The sequence below is a fragment of the Lemur catta genome, chromosome 20, assembly GCF_020740605.2.
Source record: "Lemur catta isolate mLemCat1 chromosome 20, mLemCat1.pri, whole genome shotgun sequence".
NCBI classification, from domain to species: Eukaryota; Metazoa; Chordata; class Mammalia; order Primates; family Lemuridae; genus Lemur; species Lemur catta.
In genome coordinates, this window is record NC_059147.1 from 19,833,163 (window position 1) to 19,860,623 (window position 27,461).

General features: G+C 40.3%; 2 protein-coding genes across 3 annotated transcripts in view; one reads left to right on the forward strand and one right to left on the reverse strand.

The window, feature by feature from the left end:
- Window positions 1–704: 704 nt before the first annotated feature.
- Window positions 705–25,833, forward strand: IST1 (IST1 factor associated with ESCRT-III). 2 transcript variants are annotated; one of them, XM_045533172.1, is made up of 10 exons: window positions 705–812; window positions 15,421–15,523; window positions 15,952–16,132; window positions 16,532–16,619; window positions 19,182–19,265; window positions 19,797–19,907; window positions 20,703–20,912; window positions 21,536–21,628; window positions 22,777–22,825; window positions 24,421–25,833. In XM_045533172.1, the coding sequence occupies exons 2-10, from the start codon at window positions 15,436–15,438 to the stop codon at window positions 24,618–24,620; spliced, it is 1,104 nt and encodes a 367-aa protein (XP_045389128.1). In that variant the 5' UTR covers window positions 705–812; window positions 15,421–15,435; the 3' UTR covers window positions 24,621–25,833. The 2 variants fall into 2 exon arrangements, with proteins under 2 accessions (XP_045389128.1, XP_045389129.1); XM_045533173.1 differs by having other exon boundaries at window positions 22,819–22,825; window positions 24,421–24,921.
- Window positions 25,834–26,362: 529 nt separating this feature from the next.
- Window positions 26,363–27,461, reverse strand: part of PKD1L3 (polycystin 1 like 3, transient receptor potential channel interacting) — a 56,995-nt gene continuing 55,896 nt past the window's right edge. The window contains 2 exon segments of the mRNA XM_045533174.1: window positions 26,363–26,530; window positions 26,862–26,993. Of these exon segments, the coding sequence (XP_045389130.1) occupies window positions 26,387–26,530; window positions 26,862–26,993 (276 nt within the window). The 3' untranslated portion in view covers window positions 26,363–26,386.

The following is a 27,461-nucleotide window of genomic DNA, read 5'->3' on the forward strand; positions in this document are numbered from 1 at the left end:
AAACGGAGTGAATGGATTTCAAGCTAAAAACAAAGATAACCAAATGAAAAAGTTTCCTCTGAATCCAGAGATAAATAAGAAATCGCCAGAGAATGTGGTGCTGAGGAAACATGACTGGATGAAACCCAGACCGGAGAGACTGGTTGAAGGGGCAATCAGACTTGGCCGAAGAGCGGAGCAGGGGAATCAAAGTCCGTAGATGGAAACAGAGAGACACAGCGGTGAGCTGCCAGACACAGGTCGAAACCTGGTCGGCCACTCCACCCGGGGACAGAAACCACGAAAGACCCCAAGGCCGAGAGGACAATCGAGCAGGGGAGGGGAGCACATCTCGGGGAGTAACGTCTGGCGTTTGAGAGGCAGTACTGGAGCCTGTTTTTCTGGGGGCCGGAAGAACCCGGAAAAAGAGCACTGGGCGCAAAGTCGCAAAACCAGCCACAGACCCCACCTGACCGCGCCCAGGGCAAAAGCCAGAGCACGCCCAGGGCAAAATACAGGGCGCGCCCAAAGCAGGTGACTCAGTGGAAACGACTTGCCACCCGCCACGGCCCGTGCCTCCGCCGCAGGAAGTAGTCCCCGGGCCGCGCCCGCTCCAAAAGGAGCCGAGGGAGAGAGCCCCGAAGCCCTCAGTGCGTGCGTCCGGGCAGCGGCGGGAGCGTAGCCAATCGCTGGGTAGGAGGGCGTGGCTACCTCGGCCCCGTGGATCCCTCCGCTCGCGCCCCGGGTGCTGAGTCCGCGGGAGCCGCCATTTTGGATGCTGATCCGTGGTTTCGGTGTCGGTCTCTGTTGTTTTCACGGCTGGACTCGGTCAGGTGAGTGGGGTATCCTGTGTTCAAGGGTTTTCTTCGTCGTCTTCGCTCTACGCTCAGGATTTAGCAGTCCTCAGCCAGCGCTCAGGGCTGGGGTTCAGACGACCCCGGAGGTCGCCCCTGAGAAAGGGAAGGATTTTGGAAGTGGGGGTCAGGCCAGAGGTCAGGCCCGCGGGGCAGGAGGCGGCCCCGGCTCGGGGGTAAGGGCGTGGCGGGGCCGCGAGCTGCTTGAATACCGCTGGTTCTGGGTCCTGGAAGCCGCCAAACTTTCCTGTCGTTCTTCCTGCTTAGAGGCGTCTCTTCCGTGGGGCGGAAACGCCGCGGCCTCGGCCTGGGCTCTTCGGCTACACCCCTCCCGCATCTCCTCTGCCCTGGGGGACTTCGGGAAGGTAGGGGTCTGCAGTGCCGCGAGGTCGCCTCCGGGTCCGGGCGGTCTCCGCCGAGCGGGGTGGCCTCCTGGGCTTGTCTCTGGAGGGCCCAGACTTGGGCCCTCTTTGGCCGGAGGAAATTACCGTTTCTTTCGCTGAAGCAAGCAGCGGCTTCTGCTCCCTTTGTCAGGCCCCCTACATGTGTGATGAGAGACCTTGTGAGGAGCCCGCGGCCCCTCTCTGTATTCTCAGCGCTCCCCTCCCGGGGTGCTGGAGGTGAGGTGAGCACTTGGAATTTACCAGTATAAACTTCGAGGATCCGGACCCAACAGCATCCGTTTCATAATTAGGTAATGGGACCGTAGGGTAATCACAAAAGACAGCCACCTGCACTGTGCGTAGTAGTGAACTGAAAGCCTGGTCTTAAATAGCTCTTTGGGGGAGTTGTAATTTTTAAAATGGTGATGTGTTGTAACTTTTTATTGTGGAAAATTTCAGTCAGACAAAAGTAAGGAATATAATGAATTCCCTCTTCATCTAGTTTCAGAAACGCTCAGCTTATGGCCAGTCTTGTTTTATCTGTACCCCTCCTTATGTCTGTATTTGTTTAATTTAATAAAATAGTTTATCTTACCCCCAAGTAGAAGCCTTTTGGCTCTCGTATCTACAAACCAAATAGTTCATTGGAAACTTTGTTTTTACAGCTTCTTCAGAACCACATCTTTTGGCATAGGAGGACTTGATAATAGTCATTAGAAGACAAAGGTGTTGTGAAATGTTTGCATTACATTTTTAAACCATCCAGTTTCTTAAGTCTTATTATTTTTAACACATTGACTGCCACACTAGAAAAAATTCCGCTGGGACCACGGTGTTTTATTAAAACAAAAGGATCCTTCCTAATTTGTTATTTTTCATTGTTTTCTGTGAGGGAGTTACATACAACACAGTCCACATTTTTAAAATTAACTTGTCAGTGTTAATTGTAACAATGAGAACATCAACAAGATTTTCACTAACTGCAGGGTTTTGCTTCAGGTGGTCCAGGGCTCAAAACTAGCCTGAGTTAAATACAACTCACATGGCAGTCAGTGTGTTAAAGTAGTGTTATTATTTTGTCCAAATAATTTTTGGTTCTCCTTCTCTTTTTTTTCTGGCTTCTAAATGATCAGGAGCTCCAGAATCCCCAACTCCAGTCTACTTAATTTAAGCAGTTATATTTTAAACTTATCAGAATCAAATCCCAATTAAATCTAGCCTGTTGTGATTTTAAAATTCAGCTGGAAGACAGAAAATGTAGTCTGAAGAAATCATTTCAAAGGAAAATCATTTACAGGAGAAGTAATATGCACATGAATACTTCAGCATTATTTATGTGATATAAATGTTGGGGAATTAAGAAGAACATTATTACCCAGTGAAATATTAGGCAGCCGTATTTTAAGGTTTTTAGACTGTAACGTGATAGGATGTTAGGTGATAGAAGGATTCTATAGTGTTTGTAGTCCATGAGTACAGCTTTATAACAATATGCCTTAAAAACTCTTGGTAAAAGTATAGTGTAATGTTTTTGTATTAACTTTATTGAGAAACAAATTAAGGTTAAGGTATTATACTTTCATATTTATAGCTTCTTCAAGAAAACTTTGGTCTCTGAATTCTGAAGCCTGTACTTTATTGTGAATTTTACATGATGCTGCTGGTCTTAGAGTCTTTTATTAAATTCTCAGTCTTGATTAGTTTGGTCAGTGAAGATTTGATTATGTTTATAGTGTGAAAACATGGTAAACTTTGTGGTAGCCTATACATGAAATGCTTTTAAGGGGATTGGACTATATTATGTTGGAAATGCCTTGTAGCTTCACATTATGTTTCTACTTTTATATCACATTTTCATAATTGCAGTACAGTGGTCATACCTAAATCTGTAGAAATCACTTATAAGAAAAAGTGTTCAGAATAAATAATACATTTCAAACACTAAAGTTTTTGTATCTATTGCAAAGTATCTCGTAGCCACCATTGACTCTGCTCTGTCCCTTCCCCAAGTAGTACTTTCAGAGCCAGAGAATAAAGCTTGTCCCTGATGATGTCTTCTGGTTCTTTTTATTTATTTATTTATTTATTTATTTATTTATGTATGTATGTATGTATGTATGTATGTATGTATGTATGTATGTTGGTTTTAGCTACTTTGACTAGAGCTTTCAGGATCACTACCTCTGGGCAGCTTCACTAGTTTGGGCAGCAGTTCTCTGACTCCTTTCTTCCCCTAAATAACCTGAGAGGAAGGACTCCATCCATGGTTTTACACTTTTCCTTTGTTCATGACGGAGAGATTATCTAGCTCCAGAAGGCTCAGGGAGCTGAGTGATAAAAGAAGGACTAGGTGGGATTGTTGTGCCAGCATTAAGGATTGGAGTAAAGTGAGGACTTGGAAAGAGCCAAGACGTGAGGCTGCCACCCTGTGTGTGACAGTAATAAAAATAATGGTGTTACACTAATAAAAACAGTGTATTTTAGTATGTAAATAAGCAGAATACTGAGAATTAGTATCGCAGTCACTAGTTTATAATCCTCTAACAGGGGTAAGTGGCATAAAAACAACTATAAGACAAAGTATAAGACAACTTATAGTTGTTTTTATGTCGATTACCCACGTTAGATTGCGAGCTCCTTCAAGGCTAGATAGAGTCAGCTATCATTTAAATGTCTCTCTACTACAGCGGGTTAACACAGTGTCTGGTAGAATAGCACTCAACAAGTGTTTGTTGTATGAATGAATGATAGTAAGATGTTGAGGCATGGAGTGCTTTTAGAATAACCTCTGAATGACAGAAAGAATTTTAAATTAGGTATTGGACAATATTAGTATGTGGTATATATAAAAATGTATTTATATACACATAAATTTGTTTATCTATGTTTATGTATTTGTACATATACAAACAGTAACTGTTGACCAGAACATTTTAACATTTCTGATACTGATGTTTTCCTTTTTCTTTCTTTGTCAGTTTATTATATAGGTTTATCAATTTTTAAAACCTTTTTGAAAAACCAGTATTTGGTTTCCTCTATTTTTCTCTATTTTTATTTAGTTTCATTGATTTTTATCTTGTTTTTGTCTTGTTTCCCCCTACTTGCTTTGGGTTAATTTTACTCTTTTTTTGGTTTCTTGAGATAGAAGCTTAGATTACTAATTTGAGACTTTTCTTCTTTTGCTAATAAAAGCTTTAGTGTTGTAAATTTCTCTCTGAGCACTGCCTTAGCTACATCTCACAGATTGTTGTATTTTCATTTTCTTTCAGTTCGGTCCTTTTAAAAAAAGATTCTCTCTTTGACCCAAGGATTATTTAGAAGTGTATTGTTTAATTTCCAAGTGTTTGGAGATTTTTTTCCTTCTCTCTCTTTTTTTTTTTTTTTTGAGATAGGTTCTTGTTCTGTCACCCAGGCTAGAGTGCAGTGGTGTCATCGTAACTCACTGCAACCTCAAACTCCTGGACTTAAGCCATCCTCCAGCCTCAACCTCCTGAGTAGCTGGGACTATAGGCACTTGCCACCATGCCTGGCTAATTTTTGTATGTTTTATAGAGACCAGGTGTCTCTCTTACTCGGGCTGGTGTTGAACTCCTAGCCTCAAGCGATCCTCCTGCCTCAGCCTTTCAAAGTACTAAGATTATAGCTCTGAACCATCGCACCCAGCATGGCGATTTTCTGTTACTGATTTCTAGTTTAATTCCATTATGATTAAAGAACTTTCTTCATGTGACTTCAGTTCTATTTAATTTGTTAAGGTGGTAACCCTGGACTTGGTCTGCATTCATGAATGTTCAGTGTGCACTGCTGTGTTGGGTGGAGCGTTCTGTAATGTCAATGAGATGCAATCAGTTGGTGGTGGTGGTCAGTTCTATAACCTTGCTGATACTCTGTTTGCTAGATTGATTAATTAATGAGCGAGGTATGAAGTCTCCAACTGTAATTAGATTTTATATTTCTTCACTCCTGCCAGTTTTTGCTTTCCGTATTTTGAAGCTCTATTTGTTGGGTGCATTCACAGGATTGTTATATTTTCTTGTTGAATTCACCCTTGTATCTTTATGTGATGTTTTTCTGTATCCCTGATTTTCCTTGCTTTAAGTCTATTTTGATGATACAGCTTCTCCAGCTTTTTTTTTGATCCAGATTCTTGCTTTATGGCCCTGGGTAGAGTGCAGTGGGGTTATCATAGCTCACTGCAACCTCAAACTCCTGGGCTCAAGCTATCCTCCTGCCTCAGCCTCTTGAGTAGCTGGGACTACAGGCACACCCCACCACGACCGACTAGTTTTTCTATTTTTGGTAGAGACGGAGTCTTAGTGTTGCTCAGTCTGGTCTCCTGAGCTCAAGCAGTCCTGCCGCCTCGGCCTCCCAGAGTGCTAGGATTACTGTCCCAACTTTTGTTTTGATTAGCATTTACAGATATACCTTTACCGATAGTTTAGAGAGTTGAGAATTCTGCTAGAAAGGCACTTTACTTTTAACCTATGTATATTATTATTATTTGAAGTTCCTTGCTGACGGTATATATTTGGATAATTTTTTTGGTCCATTCTAACATATCTATCTTTTAATTGTGTTTATACCATTTACATTCAATTATTTATGTAATTATTGAATGTTCAAATTAAGGTCTACCATTATTTGTTTTGTTCCCTGTTTTTCATTTTTGTTTCTGTTTTTCTAGCTTTTGGATTATTAGAACACTTTTTAGTATTCTAGTTTAAAATCTATTCAGTCTACTTAGAGTCAGTATTTTTCTCATGGACTATAGAAACCTTACCATCATATAGGATATGTCTCTTTTCCTTCCCCTCCCCTTATGTAGTGGTTATGTTAGTAATACATCTACATACACTGACAATTCCATCAGATAGTGTTACTGGTTTTGCTGTCAAACATTATACAAGACTTTTTTTTTTTTTTTTTTTGAGACAGGGTCTCACTCTGTGCCAGGGCTAGTGCGCATGGCATCATGATAGCTCATTCCAACTTCAAACTCCGTGGCTCAAGCAATTTTCCTGCTCAGTGTCCCAAGTAGCTGGGACTACAGGCGTGTGCCATGATGACACCTGGCTAGTTTTTCTATTTTTAGTGCAGATGGGGTCTCAATCTTGCACAGGCTGGTCTTGAACTCCTGAGCTCAAGCAGTCCTCCCACCTTGGCCTCCTAGAGTGCTAGGATTACAGGTGTGAGCCACAGCACCCGGCCTTTTATGAGACTTTAGTAGGGTCATCTATACCCAGATAGTCACAATTTCTGTAACTTATTTATTCCTAATGTTCCGAGTTTCCTTCTAGAATCACTTCCTTTCAGCTTTAAAAATGTCTTTCAGCAATTCTTTTAGAGCCAGGTGTGCTGGTGACAAATTCTCTTATTAGTTTTCCCTCATGATATGACTTTATTTCATCTTTATTTCTAAGGGATATTTTCACTGGATATAGAATGTTAGATTGACCTTTCTTTTCTTTCAGCACTTGAAAAATGTTGTTCCTCTTCCTTTTGGTCCCCCTGCTTTTTGATATGAAATGCACTGTCATTTGACTAGGTCCCCTAGAGGTAATGCATTGTTTTTTCTCTGGCTGCTTTCAGTATTTTAAAAATTTGTCTCCGGTTTTCAGTAGTTTGATTGTGATGAATCTGGGCATGAATTCTGTAGGGTTTTGTCCGATTGCAGTTGCTGAGCTTTTTGAGTCTGTAGATGTAGATATTTTGCCAAATGTGGCATGTTTTCAGCCAGTATTTTTTCAAGTATTTTTTTTTTTTTGGTACCACACTCTTTCTTTTATCCTTATGACTTGACACAATTGTTAGTCCCTTTGCTGTTGTCGCACAGATCTCTAAGGCTTTGTTCGCTTTTTTTCAGTTTCAGATTGGTTACATTCTATTGTTTGCTGCTGTCCCACAGATCTCTAAGGCTTTGTTCAATATTTTCAATGTTTTTTCTCTCTGTTTTTCATATTGGATGCTTTCTATTGATTTATCTTCAAGAGCACTGGCTCTTTCCTGTTATTTTCTACTCTGCTATTGATACCATACAGTGAGTTTCTAACTTTGGTTATTGTTATTATATTTTTTAGTTCTAAGAATTCTTTTCTTTTTCTTTTCTTTTTTATAGAGACAGGGTCTAATTCTGTGGCCCAGGCTGGAGTACAGTGGCACAATCAACAACAGCTCACTGTAACCTTGAATTCCAGGGTTCAAGCAATCTTCTTGCCTTAGCCTCCTGAGTAGTTGGGACTATGGGCACACGCTACCATGCTAGCCTAGTTCTAAGATTTCTGTTTGTTTCTTCTTTATGTCTTTCATTTCTTTACTTTTTATATTTCCATTCAAGAGTACTGTCCCTTACTCGTTGCAGTATTTTCATAGTAGCTGCTTTAAAGTCTTTGTCAGTTAATTCCAACATGTGTTGTGTCAGATTGATGTGTGCTGATTATTTTTCCCATGTGAGTTGGTATTTCACCCACTCTTCATACCAGAGGTCCCCTTTACAGTTCCGCAAGCCAGGACTAGAGAGCTTCTCTTGATGCTCTGTGCTGATGTATGCTTCTTGGTTTCAGGCTGCTTTGCATTCAGGCCAGGGATTATCAGAGGGGAAAAAAAAGATAAACTCACTGCCCATTTATTTGTACTTCACATTCTGTCCTTCATCCATCTGCTATTATTTACTTTTCAGAGTTTTCAAATAGCTGCTACATGCATTCTCTTCAGGTTTTATAGCTTTGTTCAGTGAGAGAGACACTGAACCTAGAAACCTGTTCCTAATTTTTTTTTTTTTGCTTCTGTTTTTAAAGACTACCCATGTTGCTCTAAGTATAGCTGTTTCAGTAATTCTTACTGCTACATAGTATTCTGTCTTACGTTTCTTTCACATTTTATCTGTCCTCTTGAAGTGGAAAATTAGCATTCTTCCACCTGCTTACTACCATAAAATCCTCACGCATGTGTCTTCATGTTCCTATGTACAAATTTCTTTGGTCATACATGTCTAGGAATGGGATTGCTATATCTTAAGGTGTATGCATACCTTTCATTAAAACATAAATTTCGTTAAGTACTAGAAATTCGTTTCTAAAGTGGTTATACCAACTTATACATTTATATTGACCAATATTTGAAACCCTACTTCTAATTTTTGCCAGTCTGATAAAATTTTATCTATTTTTGTTAGCACATTAACTTGTAGGATTATGCACAAGTGTAAATGAAAATTTGAGAATAACTCCTCAGATTATTCTTCTCTTCAGAATGTTACTGTTGGCTTGGCGAGTTTGATTTATCCACATTAAGCTGGAGTAATTGTCTGCTAACGGCAAGATCTTTGTAGGCATATCCGGGAAAACTTTTTCTTATATATTTTTAAACCTAATTTCCTTATTAGTCATGTATTAATGATTAGCCTAATCTCCTTATTAATCATGTATTAATGATCTAGCCCAAGCTAGAGTGCCTTGGCGTCAGCAACCTCAAAGTCCTGGGCTCAAGCAATCCTCCTCCCTCAGCCTCCTGAGTAGCTGGGACTACAGAGATGCACTACCACACCTGTCTAATTATTTCCTACTTTTTAGTAGAGATAGGGTCTTGCTCTTGCTCAGGCTGATTGATCTCAGACTCGAGCTCAAGCGATCTTCCCGCCTCACCCTCCCTGAGTGCTAGGATTACAGACATGAGCCACTGCGCCCAGCCTAGTTTTCTTTACAATATAATTAAAAACCTTGATATGCAGTAGTCCCTTCTTATCTCAGCTCTCAGTTTATGTGGTTTCAGATACCTACAGTCAACTGTGGTCCGAAAATTTTAAATGGAAAATTCTAGAAATAAAAACAATTCGTAAGTGTTAAATTGTGTACCATTCTGAATACTGTGATGAAATCTTGTGCTGTCTGCCTGAGACATGAATCATTCCTCTGTCCATCATATCTCCACTGTATATACTACCTGGTTGTTAGTCACTTAGTAGCCCTCTCTCGCCTCAGATCAAAAAAACATAGTACTGTATATATACCATTTGGTACTATCTGTGGTTTTAGGCATCCCCTGGGGGTCTTGAAATGTTTACCCTCCACAGATAAGGGAAGGGGGACTGCTGTACTTAATAAGGGAAAGGGTAGTTACGTAGAAAACATTCTTACCTAGACATACTTGAATATATTTTTATAAATATTCATTAATATAGAAGTATATAAGAAAATATTAAGATTCCCATTCAGCACTATTTTCCAGAGCTAACACTATTAAAATTTTGGTATGTGTTTTTATAGACCCCTTTCCCATGCATTTGTACATGTGTATAAAGTGATATCATACTATATATGCTATTTTTGGTGTGATTAAAAAAAATCTTGGAGATCCTCCATTTCATTTATTCAAATATTTGAGTGCTAGCTATGTGCCAAAATGTTTTAGAATGCTGCATTACCTTTTGTTAAAAAACTACTGCCAAGTAGTCCGTAAAATAGATACATCTTAATTTTAATCAGATCTTAATTGTTGGAATTTAGATTATTTCATTGTTGTACATTGCTCTGTATACATGTGAATGGTTCTTCAGGGTAAACATTTAAGCTTGATAATTTGAAAGAGTGCCCTTCAGAAAGGTTGTACCAATTTACAATTTCAGCAGGAGTTTGAGAATGTACCTGTGTCCTCACACATTCATCATCGCTAAGTTTTATTAATCTCTCTTGCAGCATTCCCCCCAATATTGCTTACCTTTTAATTTCACTTATGGTTTAAGTCTAATTTGTACAAAATAATTAATTTATGTGTCTTCTTAAAAAGACCTATCTCCATTATAAAAATATTCTTTTATATTTATTCTAAAACATTAATAGTTTTTTAGCTCTTAAAAATTAAAAAAATCTTTTTAAACTGTGGTTAAAAAACACATGACAAAATTTATCAACTTAACCATTTTTAAGTGTACAGTTTAAGTATGTTAAGTATGTTTATATTGTTGTACAACAGATCTCCAGAACTTTTTCATCTTGCAAAACTGAAACTCTATAACCATTAAACCATTAAACAACTCTCCATTTCTGCCTACCCCAGACCCTGGCAACCACCATTCTACTTTGTTTCTATGAATTTGACTACCTTAGATACCTCACATAAGTGGAATATTAACAGTATTTGTCTTTTTGTGACTCAGAGTTCATCCATGTTATAGCATGTGACAGGATTTTCTTTCCTTTTTAAGGCTGAGTGATATTCTATTGTATGTATATACCATGTTTTATTCATTCATCCCTACCTGGATATTTGGGTTGCCTCCACCTCTTGGCTATTGTGAATAATGCTGCTAGGAACTATGGGTAGGCAAATATCTCTTTGAGATCCTGCTTTCACTTCTTTTGGATATGTACCCAGAATTTGGATTGCTAAATCATATGGTAGTTCTATTTTAAATTTTTTGAGGAATCACCATACTGTCTTCCTTAGTGGTTTGCACCATTTTACAGATCCCATCAGCAGGGTACAAGGGTTCCAGTTTGTTCACATCGTGGCCAACACTCGTTATTTTCTGTATATGTGTGTTTGTTTGATAATAGCCATCCTGATGAGTGTGAAGTGATGTCTCATTCTGGTTTTGATTTGTATTTCTTTAATGAGTAATGATACTGGCATCTTTTGATATGCTTTTTGGCCATTTGTATATTATCTGTGGCGAATTATCTATTGAAGTCCTTTGCCCATTTTTAATTGGATTATTTTGTTGTTAAGTTGTAGGAATCTTTATATATTCTGGATATTTTAGCTCTCTTACTAATCTGAAAATTTTTTTGTCTGTATGATAGACTGAATGATACTCTCTTGCATGTATGTACCATACTTGGTAATATATGTACAGGCAGTGATTTTTTTTTTTAAATTGTACTTACAGAACCTAGCACAGTTTCTAGTATATAATAAATTGCTTAATAATTATTTGTTGAATGAGAGAATAAATAAAAAATTGCTGGGTTTAGGCTGGGTGTGGTGGCTCAGGTCTGTAATCCTAGCACTTTGGGAGGCCAAGGTGGGCGGATTGCTTAAAGTCCAGCCTGACAAAGAGAGACACCGTCTCTAAAAAAAATAGAAAAATTAGTCCAGCGTGGTGTCGCACGCCTGTAGTCCCAGCTACTTGGGAGGCTGAGGCAGGAGGATTGTTTTAGCCTAGAAGTTTGAGGTTACAATGAGCTATGATGACGCCCCTGCATTCTAGCTGTGGTGACAGAGTGAAACCCTGTCTTGAAAAAGAAATGAAATCACTCAGTTTATTTTTGTAGGAAAATAATGTTATGTTACGTTTTAGAAATAAGATTCCTAAGGAATGGCTTAAGGCACTAATCTCAATTGTGCCTTTTCCCTGTTCCATGTAATTTAGTACAGTTATTTATGTTCTTTAGAGTCTTAGGGCTGGAAGGGACTTTAGAGATTATATTGCAAGAACTTAAAATATGTTCACTATACCTTATTTTTATTTTATTTTATTTTATTTTAGAGACAGAGTCTCACTCTGTTGCCCAGGCTAGGGTGCCATGGCGTCAGCCTAGCTCACAGCAACCTCAAACTCCTGGGCTCAAGCAATCCTCCTGCCTCAGCCTCCCGAGTAGCTGGGACTACAGGCATGTACCACCATGCCCGGCTAATTTTTTATATATACATTTTTAGTTGTCCGGCTAATTTCTTTCTATTTTTAGTAGAGACGGCATCTCACTCTTGCTCAGGCTGGTCTCAAACTCCTGACCTCGAGCGATCCTCCGGCCTCGGCCTCAACCTCGGCCTCGAAGAGTGCTAGGATTACAGGTGTGAGCCAGTGCGCCCGGCCATCATAACTTTTTAAACTGTATGTCATTATATCATTAATATATCCTCATGTCAGTAAATGCCTTTTAAAAATATCCTAATGGCTATGAAAAGTTATATACTATAATTTATTTAACTAATAAACAATATTAGTTCATTATACAGTTTAATTCTAATTTTTAGGTCTTAAAATGTGATAAATATTTTCATGTAAAAATATGTGCATTGGCTGGGTGTGGTAGCTCACTGAGCCTGTAATCCTAGCACTCTGGGAGGCCGAGGTGGGAGGATTGCTCGAGGTCAGGAGTTCGAGAGCAGCCTGAACAAGAGTGAGACCCCTGTCTCTACTAAAAATAGAAAGAAATTAGCTGGACAACTAAAAATATATAGGAAAAAAAAATTAGCCGGGCATGGTGGCACATGCCTGTAGTCCCAGCTACCGGGGAGACTGAGGCAGAAGGATTGCTTAAGCCCAGGAGTTTGAGGTTGCTGTGAGCTAGGCTGACGCCATGGCACTCTGGCCCGGGCAACAAAGCAAGACTCTGTCTCCAAAAAATAAATAAATATATGTGCACGAAGCTCTATTCCTTAGGTTAAGTTCTTAGGAGTGGAATTACTAGGTCTAAATACATACATATATATACATTTATGTATTTTGTTTGTTTGTTTTAGAGACAGGGTCTTACTCTGTCACCCAGGCTGGAGTGCAGTGGCGCAATCATAGCTCACTGCATCTTCAAACTCCTGGGCTCAAGTGATCCCTCTGCTTGGTCTCCCATAGCTAGGACTGCAGGTACTTGCCACCATGTCTGGCTAATTTTTTAAATTTTTTGTAGAGACAGAATCTCACTGTGTTGCCTAGGCTGATCGAGAACTCATGGGCTCAAGTGATCCTCCTGCCTTGGCCTCCCGAAGTGCTAGAATTCGAGGCATAAGCCATCACAACTGGCCCAAAAATATATATGTTTTTAAGCGTATTGAAAATACTTAAAATATAGACATGACGAAAATTTTGTCTGCAGGCATTGACACATCACAAAATTGATACAGACCCCAGCATAGACTAGTGAAGAACCACACAGAAATCTTGACATTTTTATGTCGTAACTTGTGACTCTGTATTAGACGCCCAGTTTTGTTATCTCTTATCTTTCAGACAGTTTCCAAGCAAGAAGCTAAAGACGTCAGATCCCCTTATAATAAGTCCAGAATACCATTTATTTCTTTGTGTCACTGACTACCGTTGTTATTTTACAGTTAGTGACACAGTAAGTTTCTCCAAGTGTAAACTCCATGAAGGCAGTAATAACCCTGTATGTATGCTTTTCCTTACTAATATATCTCCAGTGCCTGTTACAGTGTAGTAGGCATTCAGTAAATATTTGTCAGAAAGGGTTTAAAAAACGTATTATGATATATAGTGCTGAAAATGATACAGTAGTGTATGATTAAGATTGTTTACTTGGGTTTTGAATTCAGATACACTTAGGTTTTATTCTTAGCTCTACCATTTAGTTGCTGACTGATCTGGGCAAGTGCCTGGTAGAGTAAATGATAGTAGTATTTAGTGTTTTTCTGGCTGCCTTCCCACTTCTTATCCTTTTCTGGTTATGAATGCCTTGAGAACAAGGATACTTTCTGGATCTAGCTAGCACCAGAACCTAGTACAGCGCTTGACATCTTATAAAATTGTTGAATTAAAGTCTTGAAGTTATGATTATGAGAGGCACATTATGGCATAAACTATGGTTAATCCCATACTTCAACTGTACTGAACTTGTGTCTCTCAGAAAGCTCCTTGTTGTCTCTGGTACCTTGGTTTTAGCACACACCACTCCCTCTTCCTGGGATATTTATACCCAGGTCTTTACACATATCTTGTTTGTCCTTAAGACTCAGCTTAGGCTTTCCCTTCTTCTGGAAAGGTTTCATCGTCTCCCTCAACAGGTTGGGTGTGTTTTCTCTAGGATAGCTTTCTCAGTCGTGGCACCGTTAACATTTTGGACTGGGTAGTTTTTTTGTTGTAAGTGCGGTGTCGTGTTCATTGTAGGGTGTTTATCAGCATCCCAGGCCTCTGCCCACCAGATGCCAGTAGCATTCTCTCCACTTGCGAAACCCAAAACATCTCCAGTCATTGCCAGATGTCCCCCTAGGGAACAAAGTCACTCCTGAATGAGAATTAGAATCTAGAATTAAAGTCCTTATATAATAATATTGTAGTTTTCAGATTTTCTTGGCTGTTTTTTTCAATAGAATGTAAATTCCCTTGAGCACAGGGACTGTACTGTATTTGTACTTTTTATCTCCAGCATCTAGCTAGTGTCTGACATACAGGTAATCAGTACATATTTGTTGAATGAATGGAACATAAATCAGGATAATGGATTCCAGATACCTCGTGACATACAAGCCTCATTTTAAACTGGGACTTGGCTTCATTTTTAAATGTAACATAAAGGCTTCTGGAGGCGATTTCACAAAAGGAAAATACATCTGATGTTTTCTATTAGTGGTTTATTCACAAGTAGACAAGTACTATTCCTAGTGTCTTCTTACATTGGATCTCTTTTAATTTGTCTGTTTTTCACTCACTTTGTTAGACCTAGCTTTTGTTTGGATATTACCTATTTTGAAGATTGAGTCCACGGTTGAGTGAAATTGAAATTGTGCTGTCTTGAAATAGAATGCACAGTGGGCAGTGGTATACCCTAAAGTCTTGTGGATAGAGGAAGGATAGTTTTGTTGACTGTAACTTGCTGTTCAGTGAAATTCTTGGTAAATAGCCTTTTGTTGTAGAATTTTGTAGAGCATTTTTCCCCCCTTGGGCTTTTCACCCCTTTTTATAACTCTGTACGTGAGTAGATAGTAATGATATTTCTGTGATGTTGTGCAGTGTCTTTTCCCCAAAGGCTGAGATTTAGTAGCAGGATTTGAGGAATTAAGAATATATTTGGTTTTGGATGTAAATTTGATAATCTTTTCCCATCACCACCTTGGTTGAGATTTTTGGGGAGAAGCAGGGGGCCTTACTGCTTCTTTGTCTTTTTATCATCCCAGTCCTATGCCAATACCTAGGTGCTCATTTCATCTATCACCAAGTTCTTTCAGCTGTGCCTTCAAAGTAGATTTCAAATCCAGTTGCTAAACCACCCTGGTCTAAGCTATTACCATCTTTTGTCTGTACTGTAGAATTAGCCTTCCCATTGGTCTTCTTGCCTACAGTATTACTTTTCCCTGATCAGTTCTCTGTACAACCACCAAAATGATTTGTATAAAATGTAAATTAGATCATGTCATTTTCTTGTATTGGAAAAATCAGTGGTTTATTGTATCAAATAATTCACCTTTAAGTGGTGTTAGTTCCTGAAACAATTTTGACTTGAAAATAGTCATTGTGCTGCTTCTTTTTCTAGGAGGAACAGCACAACATGCTGGGCTCTGGATTTAAAGCTGAGCGCTTACGAGTCAATTTGAGATTAGTCATAAATCGTCTTAAACTATTGGAGAAAAAAAAAAGTGAGTAGCATATGATTGCTCTACCTTTTCTTCACTAAAATATATCAGTGGGTGCTAGCACCGCGGTACTAGATCTTTTAGGCCAGTACTGTGAAGTCTAAGGGATCTCATATGTTTTGAACTTCTGATGCATTTCTGCCTTCTGTACCTAGTTAGACGGAATCATTTTGTTGCAGGGAAAGGGACATAGTCTTGCTGTGGAATAGGCAACATTACTCCTGAGTTGGAGATGTCAAGCCACAGGAACTATATCCTTACCTAGACAAAGCAATAAGTTCTAGAGTAGATGGGATGGAACTAGATTTCCTAAGGGAGAGTGTGCTGGGATATAGTGGAAATACCCAGTTCTCTGTTGGGATGGAGGTCAGCTCGCAGACCAGGTGCCAGTGCACTACTGCTGTGTGACTGGAGTGGAATCTGTACCTTAGCGGAACTGGCTCAGAAAGCAAGGAAGGAGATTGCTGACTATCTGGCTGCTGGAAAAGATGAACGGGCTCGGATCCGTGTGGAGCACATTATCCGTGAAGACTACCTCGTGGAGGCCATGGAGATCCTGGAGTTGTACTGTGACCTGCTGCTGGCTCGGTTTGGCCTCATCCAGTCTATGAAGTAAGATATCTTGATTCAAAGACCTAAATCACTTCTGGAAGTTGAGAAGGGAGTAATAATGATCTCTTCCTACTAAGGGATGATTTCATGTACCCAAGGATGTTTTTCCTACCAGTTGGCTTGAAGGTCTGACCTCAATGTAGGTAACGGTTGAAAAGAAAATATAGAATCTGAAATTGAGTTTGAGTCTGGCTCAACCTGTGGCCTTGGGCTTTTGTTGCCTAGTTGAATTTCCCTAAAAGAAAAATAGGGTAATGAAAACGGCTAGAAGCCTAGAGTTACTGTGAGAATCCAGTGAGATTGTTGAAATAGCTTTAGAGGCTATCAAATACATGATACAAAAGCCATGGTTTTGTTGATTTTGAATGGTTAAGTTACATTAATTTTTTCCTTGACTAGGGAGCTAGATTCTGGTCTGGCTGAATCTGTGTCTACACTAATATGGGCTGCTCCTCGACTCCAGTCTGAAGTGGCTGAGTTGAAAATAGTGAGTACAACCAGTTTCAGTGCTGTTTGTAGCTTTTCATATTAGGAGAAAGGTTCGTTAATGTAAGTTACTTCTGCTCATTTGACCAGGTATTTTGTACCCTTCTCATGGTTTCAAACAGCTTTGTAAATTTCTTTTTCCTTTTCAGGCCTCAGATGATAGAACAGTATTTTGCAAACTTGAATAATTGTTTTAAGGAGCAAAGTTTTGTGTATCTCTAGTTTTGTCTTAAATTATTTGTATTATAATGTTATTTATACAAACAGAAAAGTTTTTATACAATTGTAAACCAGCAAAGTTAAAATAACAGTAATTTAAGGTGATAGATGTTTTGCTTTATTTGTTAATTCCACAACTATTTATTGAATGGATGCTGTGAGCTAGGTGAGTGCTTGAGGGTAACAGTGGTGAGCACAGTGTGGCAGTAGCCATACTGTTGTAGCTTAAAGTCTAGTGGAAGAGATGGACATTAACCAGCAAATTGCACATTACGGCATGGGTACGGTACTAACTGCCAAGATACAGATTCAGTTGAGTTGTTTTCTATTTTCTGCATCTTTGGCTTTTTATTTTCTAGGAGTTTGTCTCAATCTTATCTCCTGCCCCATCTTTTGAGATTTCTTTGTCTTCTATGTTTTTTTTTTTTTTTCAGAGCTCTTTTTAATTCTTTGAATATTTTTTATAATCTGTTTTTTTGTTTTTGGAGATTGGCTCTCACTATGTTGCCCAGGTTGGTCCTGAACTCCTGGGCTCAAGCAATCCTCCCACCTCAGCCTCCCAAGTAGCGGAGACTACAGGCACCATAGTCTATTGCTTTTGTTTCATGCCTTCTAACTTCCTGAGGATATTAATTATAGTTTCTTTTAAACTTTTTTTTCTTTCTGTCATGTTTGTTTCCTTCAAGTTCTTTGTTTTTTATTTCTTAGTTTTACACTCTTGTTTTGTAGTAGAGGCTTTTCCAAAGGTTTAGTGGTCCTTGGCTGTCGGTTTACATTTGAGAGAGAGGCACTGAAAAACAGATTGGAGCCTCTGTGTGCATGGATGGGGTTTACTGCCAGATGCCCTCATGATTGAGTGAGCTAGCAAAGCCCTTTCTTGGGGGAATTCCAGACTGTCGGAAACTAGTTTTCTTCCTTTGGGTTGGTCATTTTCTCCAGAGGAATCCTCCTATCTTCTACCTGGAGGGTATAAACTGGCTGCCAGTGTTTCTGAGAGCTCAGTGAAGAAGGAGGCCAAAAGTCTCACTGTTTAACATGTAGACTTACACTTAATTCTCCTGTTGTCAGTAAGTATCTCTGCTCTGTCCTGTGTGTGGAGTCCAGAGTCCCTCTGATTGTACTTCCCCAGAGCATAAACCTCCTATTTTCTGCTAGGGTAAGGAGGGTAGTCATTGAGTTATGTGGACAGAGAAAGGGGAGAGTAAAGGCAACTGCTTCTTACACAGACTTTTTTTTTTGAGACAGAGTCTCGCTGTGTTGCCCAGGCTAGAGTGCTGTGGCATCAGGCTAGCTCACGCAACCTCCAACTCCTGGGCTTAAACAATCTTTCTGCCTCAGCCTCCCGAGTAGCTGGGACTACAGGCATGTGCCACCATGCCCGGCTAATTCTTTTTTCCATATATATTTTTAGCTGTCCAAATCATTTATTTCTATTTTTAGTAGAGACGGGGTCTCGCTCTTGCTCAGGTTGGTCTCCAACTCCTGACCTGGAGCGATCCTCCTGCCTCGGCCTCCCAGAGTGTTAGGATTACAGGCGTGAGCCACCGTGCCCGGCCCTGAATATTCTTCATAAACCCATTTTGACTTCCTTTAGTATATTTACCATTCCATCAGAACAACCTCAAGGTTTTATTCAAAACACAGATGGAATCCTGTCACTACCTCTTGCTTTAAAGCCCTTTAGTAGCTTTCTGTTGCCCTTGTGATTGAAACAAAACTTCTTAATATGGTCGACATGGCCCTGTATTGTCTGGCTCCCACCTGCCTTTGTTACTTAGTTTCCTACCATACTCCTCCCTCAGGCTGTGTACTAGAGGCTCCCTGCCTTTATTTCAGGCTTGAGGGATTGGCCATGTTTTTTCTTTGCACATGCTGTTTTCTTGTCCTGGAATCTTCTTCTTGAAGCATCATTTCCTTCAGAAAGCCATATACTTTTCTCATCAGATCTGATTGTCCTGTTATAAGCTGGTGATAGCATGGTGTACATTCCCCTTGGTAGCATTTATCACAGCTGCAGTTGTACCTTTATTTGTGTGATTATTTGGTTAATGACTGTTTTCCCCAGAGACTGTAAGATTCTGTGAGTAGGGACAAATGTCTGTTCATAATTATATTTATATTGCATGCCATAATACTTGTTTGTATAGTGTTTGGCACTTGGTTGCTGTTAATTGGATGGATAAACAGATAAGTCAATGAATGAATGAGTATCCCTTAAGGTTTTATAGACTCCAGTTTTTTGGAAATCCTATAATAGAAGCATGTCAACTATTGATAGAAGGAAGCTTGAAGTGGTCTATAGGAATGGCTTCCATTTTTATTTACTGTTCTTTTTTCTCTACAGGTTGCTGATCAGCTCTGTGCCAAGTATAGCAAGGAATATGGCAAGTTATGTAGGACCAATCAAATTGGAACTGTCAATGACAGGGTAATGAGCATACTTGGTAAAAATGAAGCAATGCATGGGTGGGAGCAGGATATTTTATTGCTTGTGGTGATTTTAGTGGGTGCCACTGTGTGACTCAGATCATCTAGGATTGCCATTTCATAGTGAGGACAAGAAGAACAGCTGTGTGACTGGCAGTTCAGTCAACTCCTTACCCCTGCCCAGCACCTCTAATTGTGATGCTGTCATTCCTGGCTTTTCCCTCATCCTTTGTGGCCCTTGTGATTTGTGAAGGTGGGGAGAAGTGTGGATGAATTGAAATGTGGAATGAAGCTGTGTCAGTCTTTTACCAGCACCTGGGTGATGTGTACTGGAGAATGTGAGGGAGAGATGGGTGCTGTGACATGCCTTGTGATTCTGAAAAAACAAAAACAAAAACATTGAATTGCTCTGAACTTCTTTTTTCCTCAACTTTACCTGTAAAATGAGAAGAACGAGGTTTAAATAGTGAGACAGGTTAGGATTAGGCTGGTTGATGTAGATCCATCTTAACTATGGGTCTTCTGCTTATAGCTAATGCACAAACTGAGTGTGGAAGCCCCACCCAAAATCCTGGTGGAGAGGTATCTAATTGAAATTGCCAAGAATTACAACGTACCCTATGAGCCTGACTCTGTGGTCATGGTAAGTTTATCCCACAGTGCAAAGGCAAATGAGTTTCTAAATATGACCTTCTTTGAAAAAATAACCATATTCTTTGCACTGACTTAAGTTTGTGGATGTGAATTTAAGCCTTTCTTCAGTTACTGCCTTTTTCAGTGATAATAAATATGCCACCCATATTTCTCAGAGTATACTTAAGAATCAGATTAGGTGAATAAATGCAAGCACTTTGAAAAGGTACAGACCTTGATACAAATATAAAATGCCATTATTGCTGCTAAAAATATATAGTGAAAGTCAAGAAATAGGGAATCCCCGCTATGGGTAGCAAGAAATGTCCCAAGACCTAAACAGTTCCTAAAACATTTCTTGGGTGTCCACCATGTGCCAGATAGTGCATGGAAGGCTGAGAATACAGAGATATATATAAATAAGGTCTCTGTCCTGACACCTTACAGTATATAAGGTAGGTAAATACGCAAACAATAATCATCAGCAATTAAAGTTGACAGGGTGTGGTGGGTGCTTTGGTGTGCTGCTCAGTCACCCCCTTTAGCCCTAGTTGAGGATACTTCTGCAGGTCTATCCCAGCTCCAGAACTCACTGGAGAATTGGCTGACGCCTTTGTTGTGACCACGGTGCAGTCCAACTTGTCCGACTAGCCTACTCTGCTTCCTTCACTTTCCCCACAGGTGTTCATCCCAAGAGCACTCTCCCATAAACTTCCTTCATGCTGATCTCCCTCTCAGAGTCTGTTTCCTGAGAAACCTGGCTTTGGACATGGATTAATGATAGAGGTTTCTCTCTTTTTCTCAGGCAGAAGCTCCTGCTGGGGTAGAGACAGATCTTATTGATGTTGGATTCACAGATGATGTGAAGAAAGGTGGCCATGGAAGAGGAGGAGGAGGGGGCGGGTTCACAGCACCGGTTGGCGGGCCTGATGGAACAGTGCCAATGCCCATGCCTATGCCCATGCCCATGCCATCCCCGAATACACCTTTCTCATATCCACTGCCAAAGGGACCAGTAAGTATATATATAAATAAGTGTGGAAGTAAGCTTTATAAAACGGTACAGAGGATGACAAGTCAGCTCTGTGAATACACTCAGGAATCGTAGGTTGTCAGGAGTATTTAGCAGTATGAACATTTGGTATTAGCTTAGTTGTGGGAAAAAATAGCACTGGGATTCAGAGAAAGTCTTTTGGCTGAGGTTTATAGGTAATGGAGTGGGAAAATCTAGAAAAATGGTGTTAGAAAAAGCCTTTTTCTATAGGTTTACTTAATATCTTTGGGACTTGCTGCAGTCATGCTAGCAGGTTTTTCCACAAATGAAGAAACCACCATTTATTACCAACCCAAAAAAACACCTTTGTGGACAAGGAGAAAGAGGTCATAGCTAGTATGGAAGTCTGATTAGAATTTTCCTTTGTAGACAATGAAGTACTTAAGTAATTTGAAGAATAGCTATTAGCTGTAGATCTTTAAAAATCTGGAATCCTTTCAACCACATGTGGCCCTTTTGGGCATCTTGAATATATATATTCAATGTGAAGATATATATATATATATTTCTCCCTTCCCACACACAAACCTCAGAAATTGCAAATTGGGGGCAGTGTCTCTGATGTTGCCTTTCTCCTCCTGCAGTCAGATTTCAATGGATTGCCAGTGGGGACTTACCAGGCCTTTCCCAATATTCATCCACCTCAGATACCAGCAACTCCCCCATCGTATGAATCTGTAAGTGCCTGAGCCTCTTTTATAAGCAACAGGAGAGAGAATCCCACGAAGAGAGCGCAAAATAATAACCACAGGGAAGGCAAAGTTTTCATCAACTCCTAGTACCAGCATTGCTGTTGCTTTGGGATTCTTGTGTTGCTTTAATGCTACCCTGGAAATGGGGAGTGGCGGTGATGGCAGCGTCATTGGTGGCAATGCTTTGTCCATGCAATTAAGCCAGGAATCAGGAAGGAGCTGCAGGTCTCTTAGAGTTGTAGTACCCTCTGAGGGTACTTAAAAAAAAAGAAAAGAAAAAAAACTGGTTAACTAGCTATGCAGAAAATCACATTGAGCTGGTATAGTCTTGGTGCTAGACTATCATAATTATTAAAATAGTAACGTTAAAAGTTCTCAACACTTATGTAAAGGAATAGTGACCAGATTTTTATCTTCACAAGCATTTAGCAAATTTTAGCCTATAGCATTGATTTCACATTTTAGTCTTGTAGGTAAAACTTGCTATTTATATTAATAGCTAGTATGATAATGATACCTTGAATTTTAAGTGGTTGTTAACAGCTTTGGTTCAGAATTAGATTTTTTTTCTGCCAGCCTTGTTTCCTCAGTATATACCTTTTGACCCCTGTTTCCATCTGACACTTTACTGAGAAAACAAGTTGGTATGGCACTTGGTGTGTAAATTACTCATCTAGGAAAATCTCCCTGTTCCTGAGCTTTTTATTTTTTTGTTTTCTACTTGGGCCTGAATTTTTCTTATGCTTTGGTCTTGCATGTGTCAAAGCATGACCCACAGCTATTTCTAGGAATGAAGTAGAAGATCTTTAACAGTATTTAAGGACTTGGTTCTTATAGGTGTATTCAGTGGTTTAGTGCTTTCTCTTTGCCTGGAAGGTGAAGGTATCATTAAAAAAAAAAAGAAAAAAAAAGGTGTCATGGTGTGGTAAGAATTTTCCTTTTCTCTGCTTGGCAGTTAAGAGTTCAACATGGTATCTACCTGGTTGGAAGAAGGGGGGGAGCAGTTCTTTGGAGCAGGTTCTGTTGTTTTTGGTGAGCAACTTAGCTCTTGGGAAACACAGGGGCTTGTTGATCCTTGTATTTCTCTAGTGCTGCCATTGCTTTATCCTCTGATAACAATCTTTGTGTTTCAGGTTGATGACATTAATGCTGATAAGAATGTTTCTTCTGCACAGATTGTTGGTGAGTGTGTCAGAAACTTTCCAGGTTTCTGAGTCCTCTGTTTTGTCATTATTGTTCTTCCCTCAGAGACTGTTTACACATCCATGGTATTCTACCCACGTTTCCTATTCTCTTCCCAGAAGTAGTATGGCTAAAACAGAACTCAAGATTTCCTGCTTCCAAAGATAAAAGATTTTCCTTGACTCAAAAGAATTTCCCAAGTTCCCTGTTTCTGTCAGTGGTATAACCTTTTTTTCTGGACAGGATCTCACTCTGTTGCCCAGGCTAGAAGTGCAGTGGCTCAATCTTAGCTCACTGTAGCTTTGACTCCTGGGCTCAAGCAATCTTCCTGCCTCAGCCTCTCTAGTAGGGAGGACTGGTGATGTGCACCACCATGCCTGGCTAAGTTTTTAAAGGTTTTTTATAGAGACAGGGTCTCGCTGTAGTGCCCTGGCTGGTCTCAAACTCCTGGCTCAAGCAATGCACGCCCTCCCCAAAGCACTGGGATTACAGGCATGAGCCATGCCTGGCATCACTATTCTTTTTGATCTTGTAAAGATCAGTTCACGTGCAAGTGTTTTTATTATTGTTGCTTCAGTTTCCATTGTGCCTGGAAATACAAAAAAAATTTTTAAAAATCAGGGCACTAGTGAGATGTTAAAGAGGTGAAAATAAGCACAGATCATAAGAGTAGCTCAGTTGATTTTCACAAAGCAAGCATGTTCATGTAGCTCTCCATGTAATTAAAACACTACCAGAAACCCAGAGGGGGAATACTTTTAAACTTAGAGACAATAGTTTATTATGTACAATTTGGATTTTTAAAAAAACATAGACTGAGTTTTTATACACACTCAAATACCACTGGAGTGAAGGAATAGAATGTTTCCAACACCCCAGGAAGTTTCACCCTTTCCCCCATAGGCAAGCTCTGTTCTGTAATTTAGTTTTGCCTATTCTGGAAGAACTTAAGATATAAATAGAAACATAATAGGTAAATGGGGGGACGATTTTTACATAAGATACAAAGCAGAAGACTGGAAATACAGATTAGGCCATTACATCAGATAAAATAGGTTGTGTTACAGCACCAGACTTTTGTGAAAGGGAACCGTCTGTTTAGGTGAATGTTCTGTGGACCTGGCCCCATGCATTACACTTTGACTTCCCTTAAGAAGAAAATGTTGGCCGGGCACGGTGGCTCACGCCTGTCATCCTAGCATTCTGGGAGGCCCAGGTGGGAGGATTGCTCCAGGTCAGGAGTTCGAGACCAGCCTGCGCAAGAGCAAGACCCCCCCTCCCTACTAAAAATAGAAAGAAATGATCTGGACAGCTAAAAATATATAGAAAAGATTATCCGGGCTTGGTGGTGCATGCCTGTAGTCCCAGCTACTCGGGAGGCTGAGGCAGAAGGATCACTTGAACCCAGGAGTTTGAGGTTGCTGGGAGCTAGGCTGACGCCACAGCACTCTAGCCCAGGCATCAGAGTAAGACTCTGTCTCAAAAACTAGTGTTTTCTCCTGTATTTTGATAGTTTTATTTTTTCTGCCAAAATGGATCTGAGCCATTTCTCTGGCATTTGTAACATCGTGCTCCTCTTGCCCTAATTTAATTAGGTCCTGGACCCAAGCCAGAAGCCTCTGCAAAGCCCCCTTCCCGACCTGTGGATAACTACGACAACTTTGTACTGCCAGAGTTGCCATCTGTGCCAGACACACTACCAACCGCATCTGCTGGTGCCAGCACCTCAGCATCGGAAGACATTGACTTTGATGATCTTTCCCGGAGGTTTGAAGAGCTGAAAAAGAAAACATAGGCCTCTTAAACCAGGCAGCTTCCAAGTTCTGGGAGTTGAGACTGAGCAGTTTTTCATGTAACAAAGAATCTCCATGAAATTCCGTTTCATCTATTAACCATCACTGAGCACACTTCCTTGGGGCTCTCTTCCTGTTTCTCCAGATTCTGCTGCTTTCCAGTTCTCTATTGATCCTAAGAGACTAACAACCAGAGACTCTGTGGCCAGAGCGGCTGGCTCCAGGCAGCTGTGCTTGTCCATTTCCTGTCAGCGTGATCCTAGGTTCTCTCCTGGTCTCTCCACAGGAGAGCGGTAAGATGAACGCCTTGTGGGGAGAGCTGTCAGAGATGGCTGAACAGTTGAGGAGAGCACCCCATGAAGCCTTTCAGCCTTGTGTTGGGGTTCTAGACTTAAAAACAAACCCTTCTCTGTACAGGGGGATTGAGGTGAGAGAATCAAGGCCCTGGTGTGTGTTTTCTCATGCTCTAATATGAATGGGGAAGAAAGAGAGAGAAAATGACTCAGGAGGCCAGTGTTGTAACGGTTACTGGAAGCTGGGCCCTCTCATTGGCATATACACTACTCTTCGCTGCAGGGCACTGTTTGACCTGGATCCAGTTGCAAAGTTTGGAAAGTTGAAGGCCTCTCTTAGTTCTGCTGGATTCTCAGGGAGCCCTCTGTGGCCTTTTGCTTTATTTTGAGTGCTGTGTTTCCCTTTTACAAGAGGGCAGCACTGTAGAAATTTCTGTTTTCCACATGGCATGTTCTGTTGGATTGCATTACTGGCAGAAGGAGGACAGGCCACATGCTGGGCAGAAGATGCCATTCAAGCCTAGGGTGGGCTTCCAGCTGCCTTAATAGAAGTACTCAAGTCTCTTGGGTAGTGAGCTGGAAAGCCTACAGGAGAAGAGGAGGACCTGTTTTCATTTGAAAACTTTATGATTGGTGGAATCTTTAAAAACTGATCTCAGATAAACTTTTGGTGCCCATGTGGCTGTAATTCATGGCTTTCTGGAAGGGATGAGGCTCTTACTGTTGTAACTCACATGCTCCTGTGCCCCATAGCTAAAGCCATCCTTCTTCACAGGGATGGTTTTGGGATCAAAAGCTAAAAACTTTTGTTTCTGTGTAACGTACCTGTACGAACCTGTTTCAACCAATTTTAGTGTTTTTGATTGGGTTGTATCTCATGGCCCAGTAATTGCTAATAAAGTTAGAAGATCCTGTATCCTCATTTCTTTGGGTCAAACAATGATGTATAAATTTGGATTTTAGTGGAGAATATTTTAAGCAAGTGATCCAGGTTGGTGTATAAGCCAGAGCCAGCCCTCACCTTCAGCCCCCTCAGTAATGCAGGGCTTATTTTGATCTCTGTATTTAAGTACACATAGCATCTACGAATTTGGCTACTCCTCTGTGGCAGGGTTCTGCAGCAGCCAGAGCTCATGTTTATCTCTAAGTTGCAGTGAGCTCACTTCTGACTCATTCATTTCTCACAGCCATCCTATGGCATGGGTGGTGTGCGGTTGACTTGCTGCGTGGCAGCAGAGCTGGTTTATTCTGTAATGTTCTTGCAGTGTTATCCTGACAGTGCCAGGATCCATAAGCAAGAACTTGTGCCAAGGGTACTTTGATTCCTTACTAACGGAATTAAAAACAAAAGTGTAGGGAGGGGGCAGTGGCGGGGGAAAAAAATTGAAAAAGTGTGTTATATACATCTATAATTTTCTAAGCTATGCAAACATAATAATATGCTAGGAAATAAGCCAAGATAGGAAGTACCAGGATTAAGGTAGTTCATCTTCTAAAACTTCAGTGTCAGTGGCCATTGATGTCATGGCTTCTTGCTTAGATGAGGGGTTCTGGTGTTGCTGGATTCCTAACAAACTTGAGAACTTCTGTAGCAGCACATCTACCAGTGTAGCTTCTCTCTGAGTATTTGAAGACCAAAGGAAAAAACTGAAATTATTGCTAATGTTCAAGTAAAGAAACACCAAAGATAAAAAAAATTAATGATTCATTCTCAAGTACTGTAGTGTTTCCGTGACTTAATGGTTGAGGGCCAGCTTTTTATGGGACATTGGCTATAGAACATTAAGTCGTCCTGGTTACATGGGTTTCCTAGGAAAATAGTTGGCAGAGCTGTTGAAACTAATAAAGGGAATATGCTGATACTGTGTATTGTGTCAGTCTGTAATCTTAACAGTTGAGCTTTCCCAGTGATACAGTTCATTTTTCAGTTACCAAGCCAGAGTTACCTACCTTAGAGGACTTTCTTTCTTTTCTAAAGGCCATTAGAATGGCAGAAACAAAAAGATTAATTATCACAAGTACTATCAAGATGACACTGGTGAGGATCAGAAAGGAGCCCAGGACTGGGTCTAAAGCAATAACCTGGAAAGACAATAAGAACACGTTGAGAGACTAAATTTATTTTCTACTTTATGAACATAGCTATATGCTAACATTGGGGATCCACTCATAAGACGTGGCTGGTAGAAACTAGAGAGAGAGGCAAGAGGATATTAAAAAGGAAAATAATTTTAAATGAGCAGAGCAGGAATGACTGACAGTAAAGATGTTAAAATTTGATTTCAAGGCTTTCACAAGAAGAAAACAGTAGAATTGTAAATGATTGAAATCGCCTGTGAGTTTTGACTGTTCCAGAAAATATATCTAAACATGGAAGCTTCAAGGGATAGCAGATGTGTACTGAAAGAATAAACGCACATCAGAAGTGAGAATGCAAACAGTCTCTGCCATATCAAGAAATTTCTACTCTGCTGGGCACAGTGGCTCACACCTGTAATCCTAGCACTCTGGGAGGCCAAGGCAGGAGGATTGCTGGAGCTCAGGAGTTGG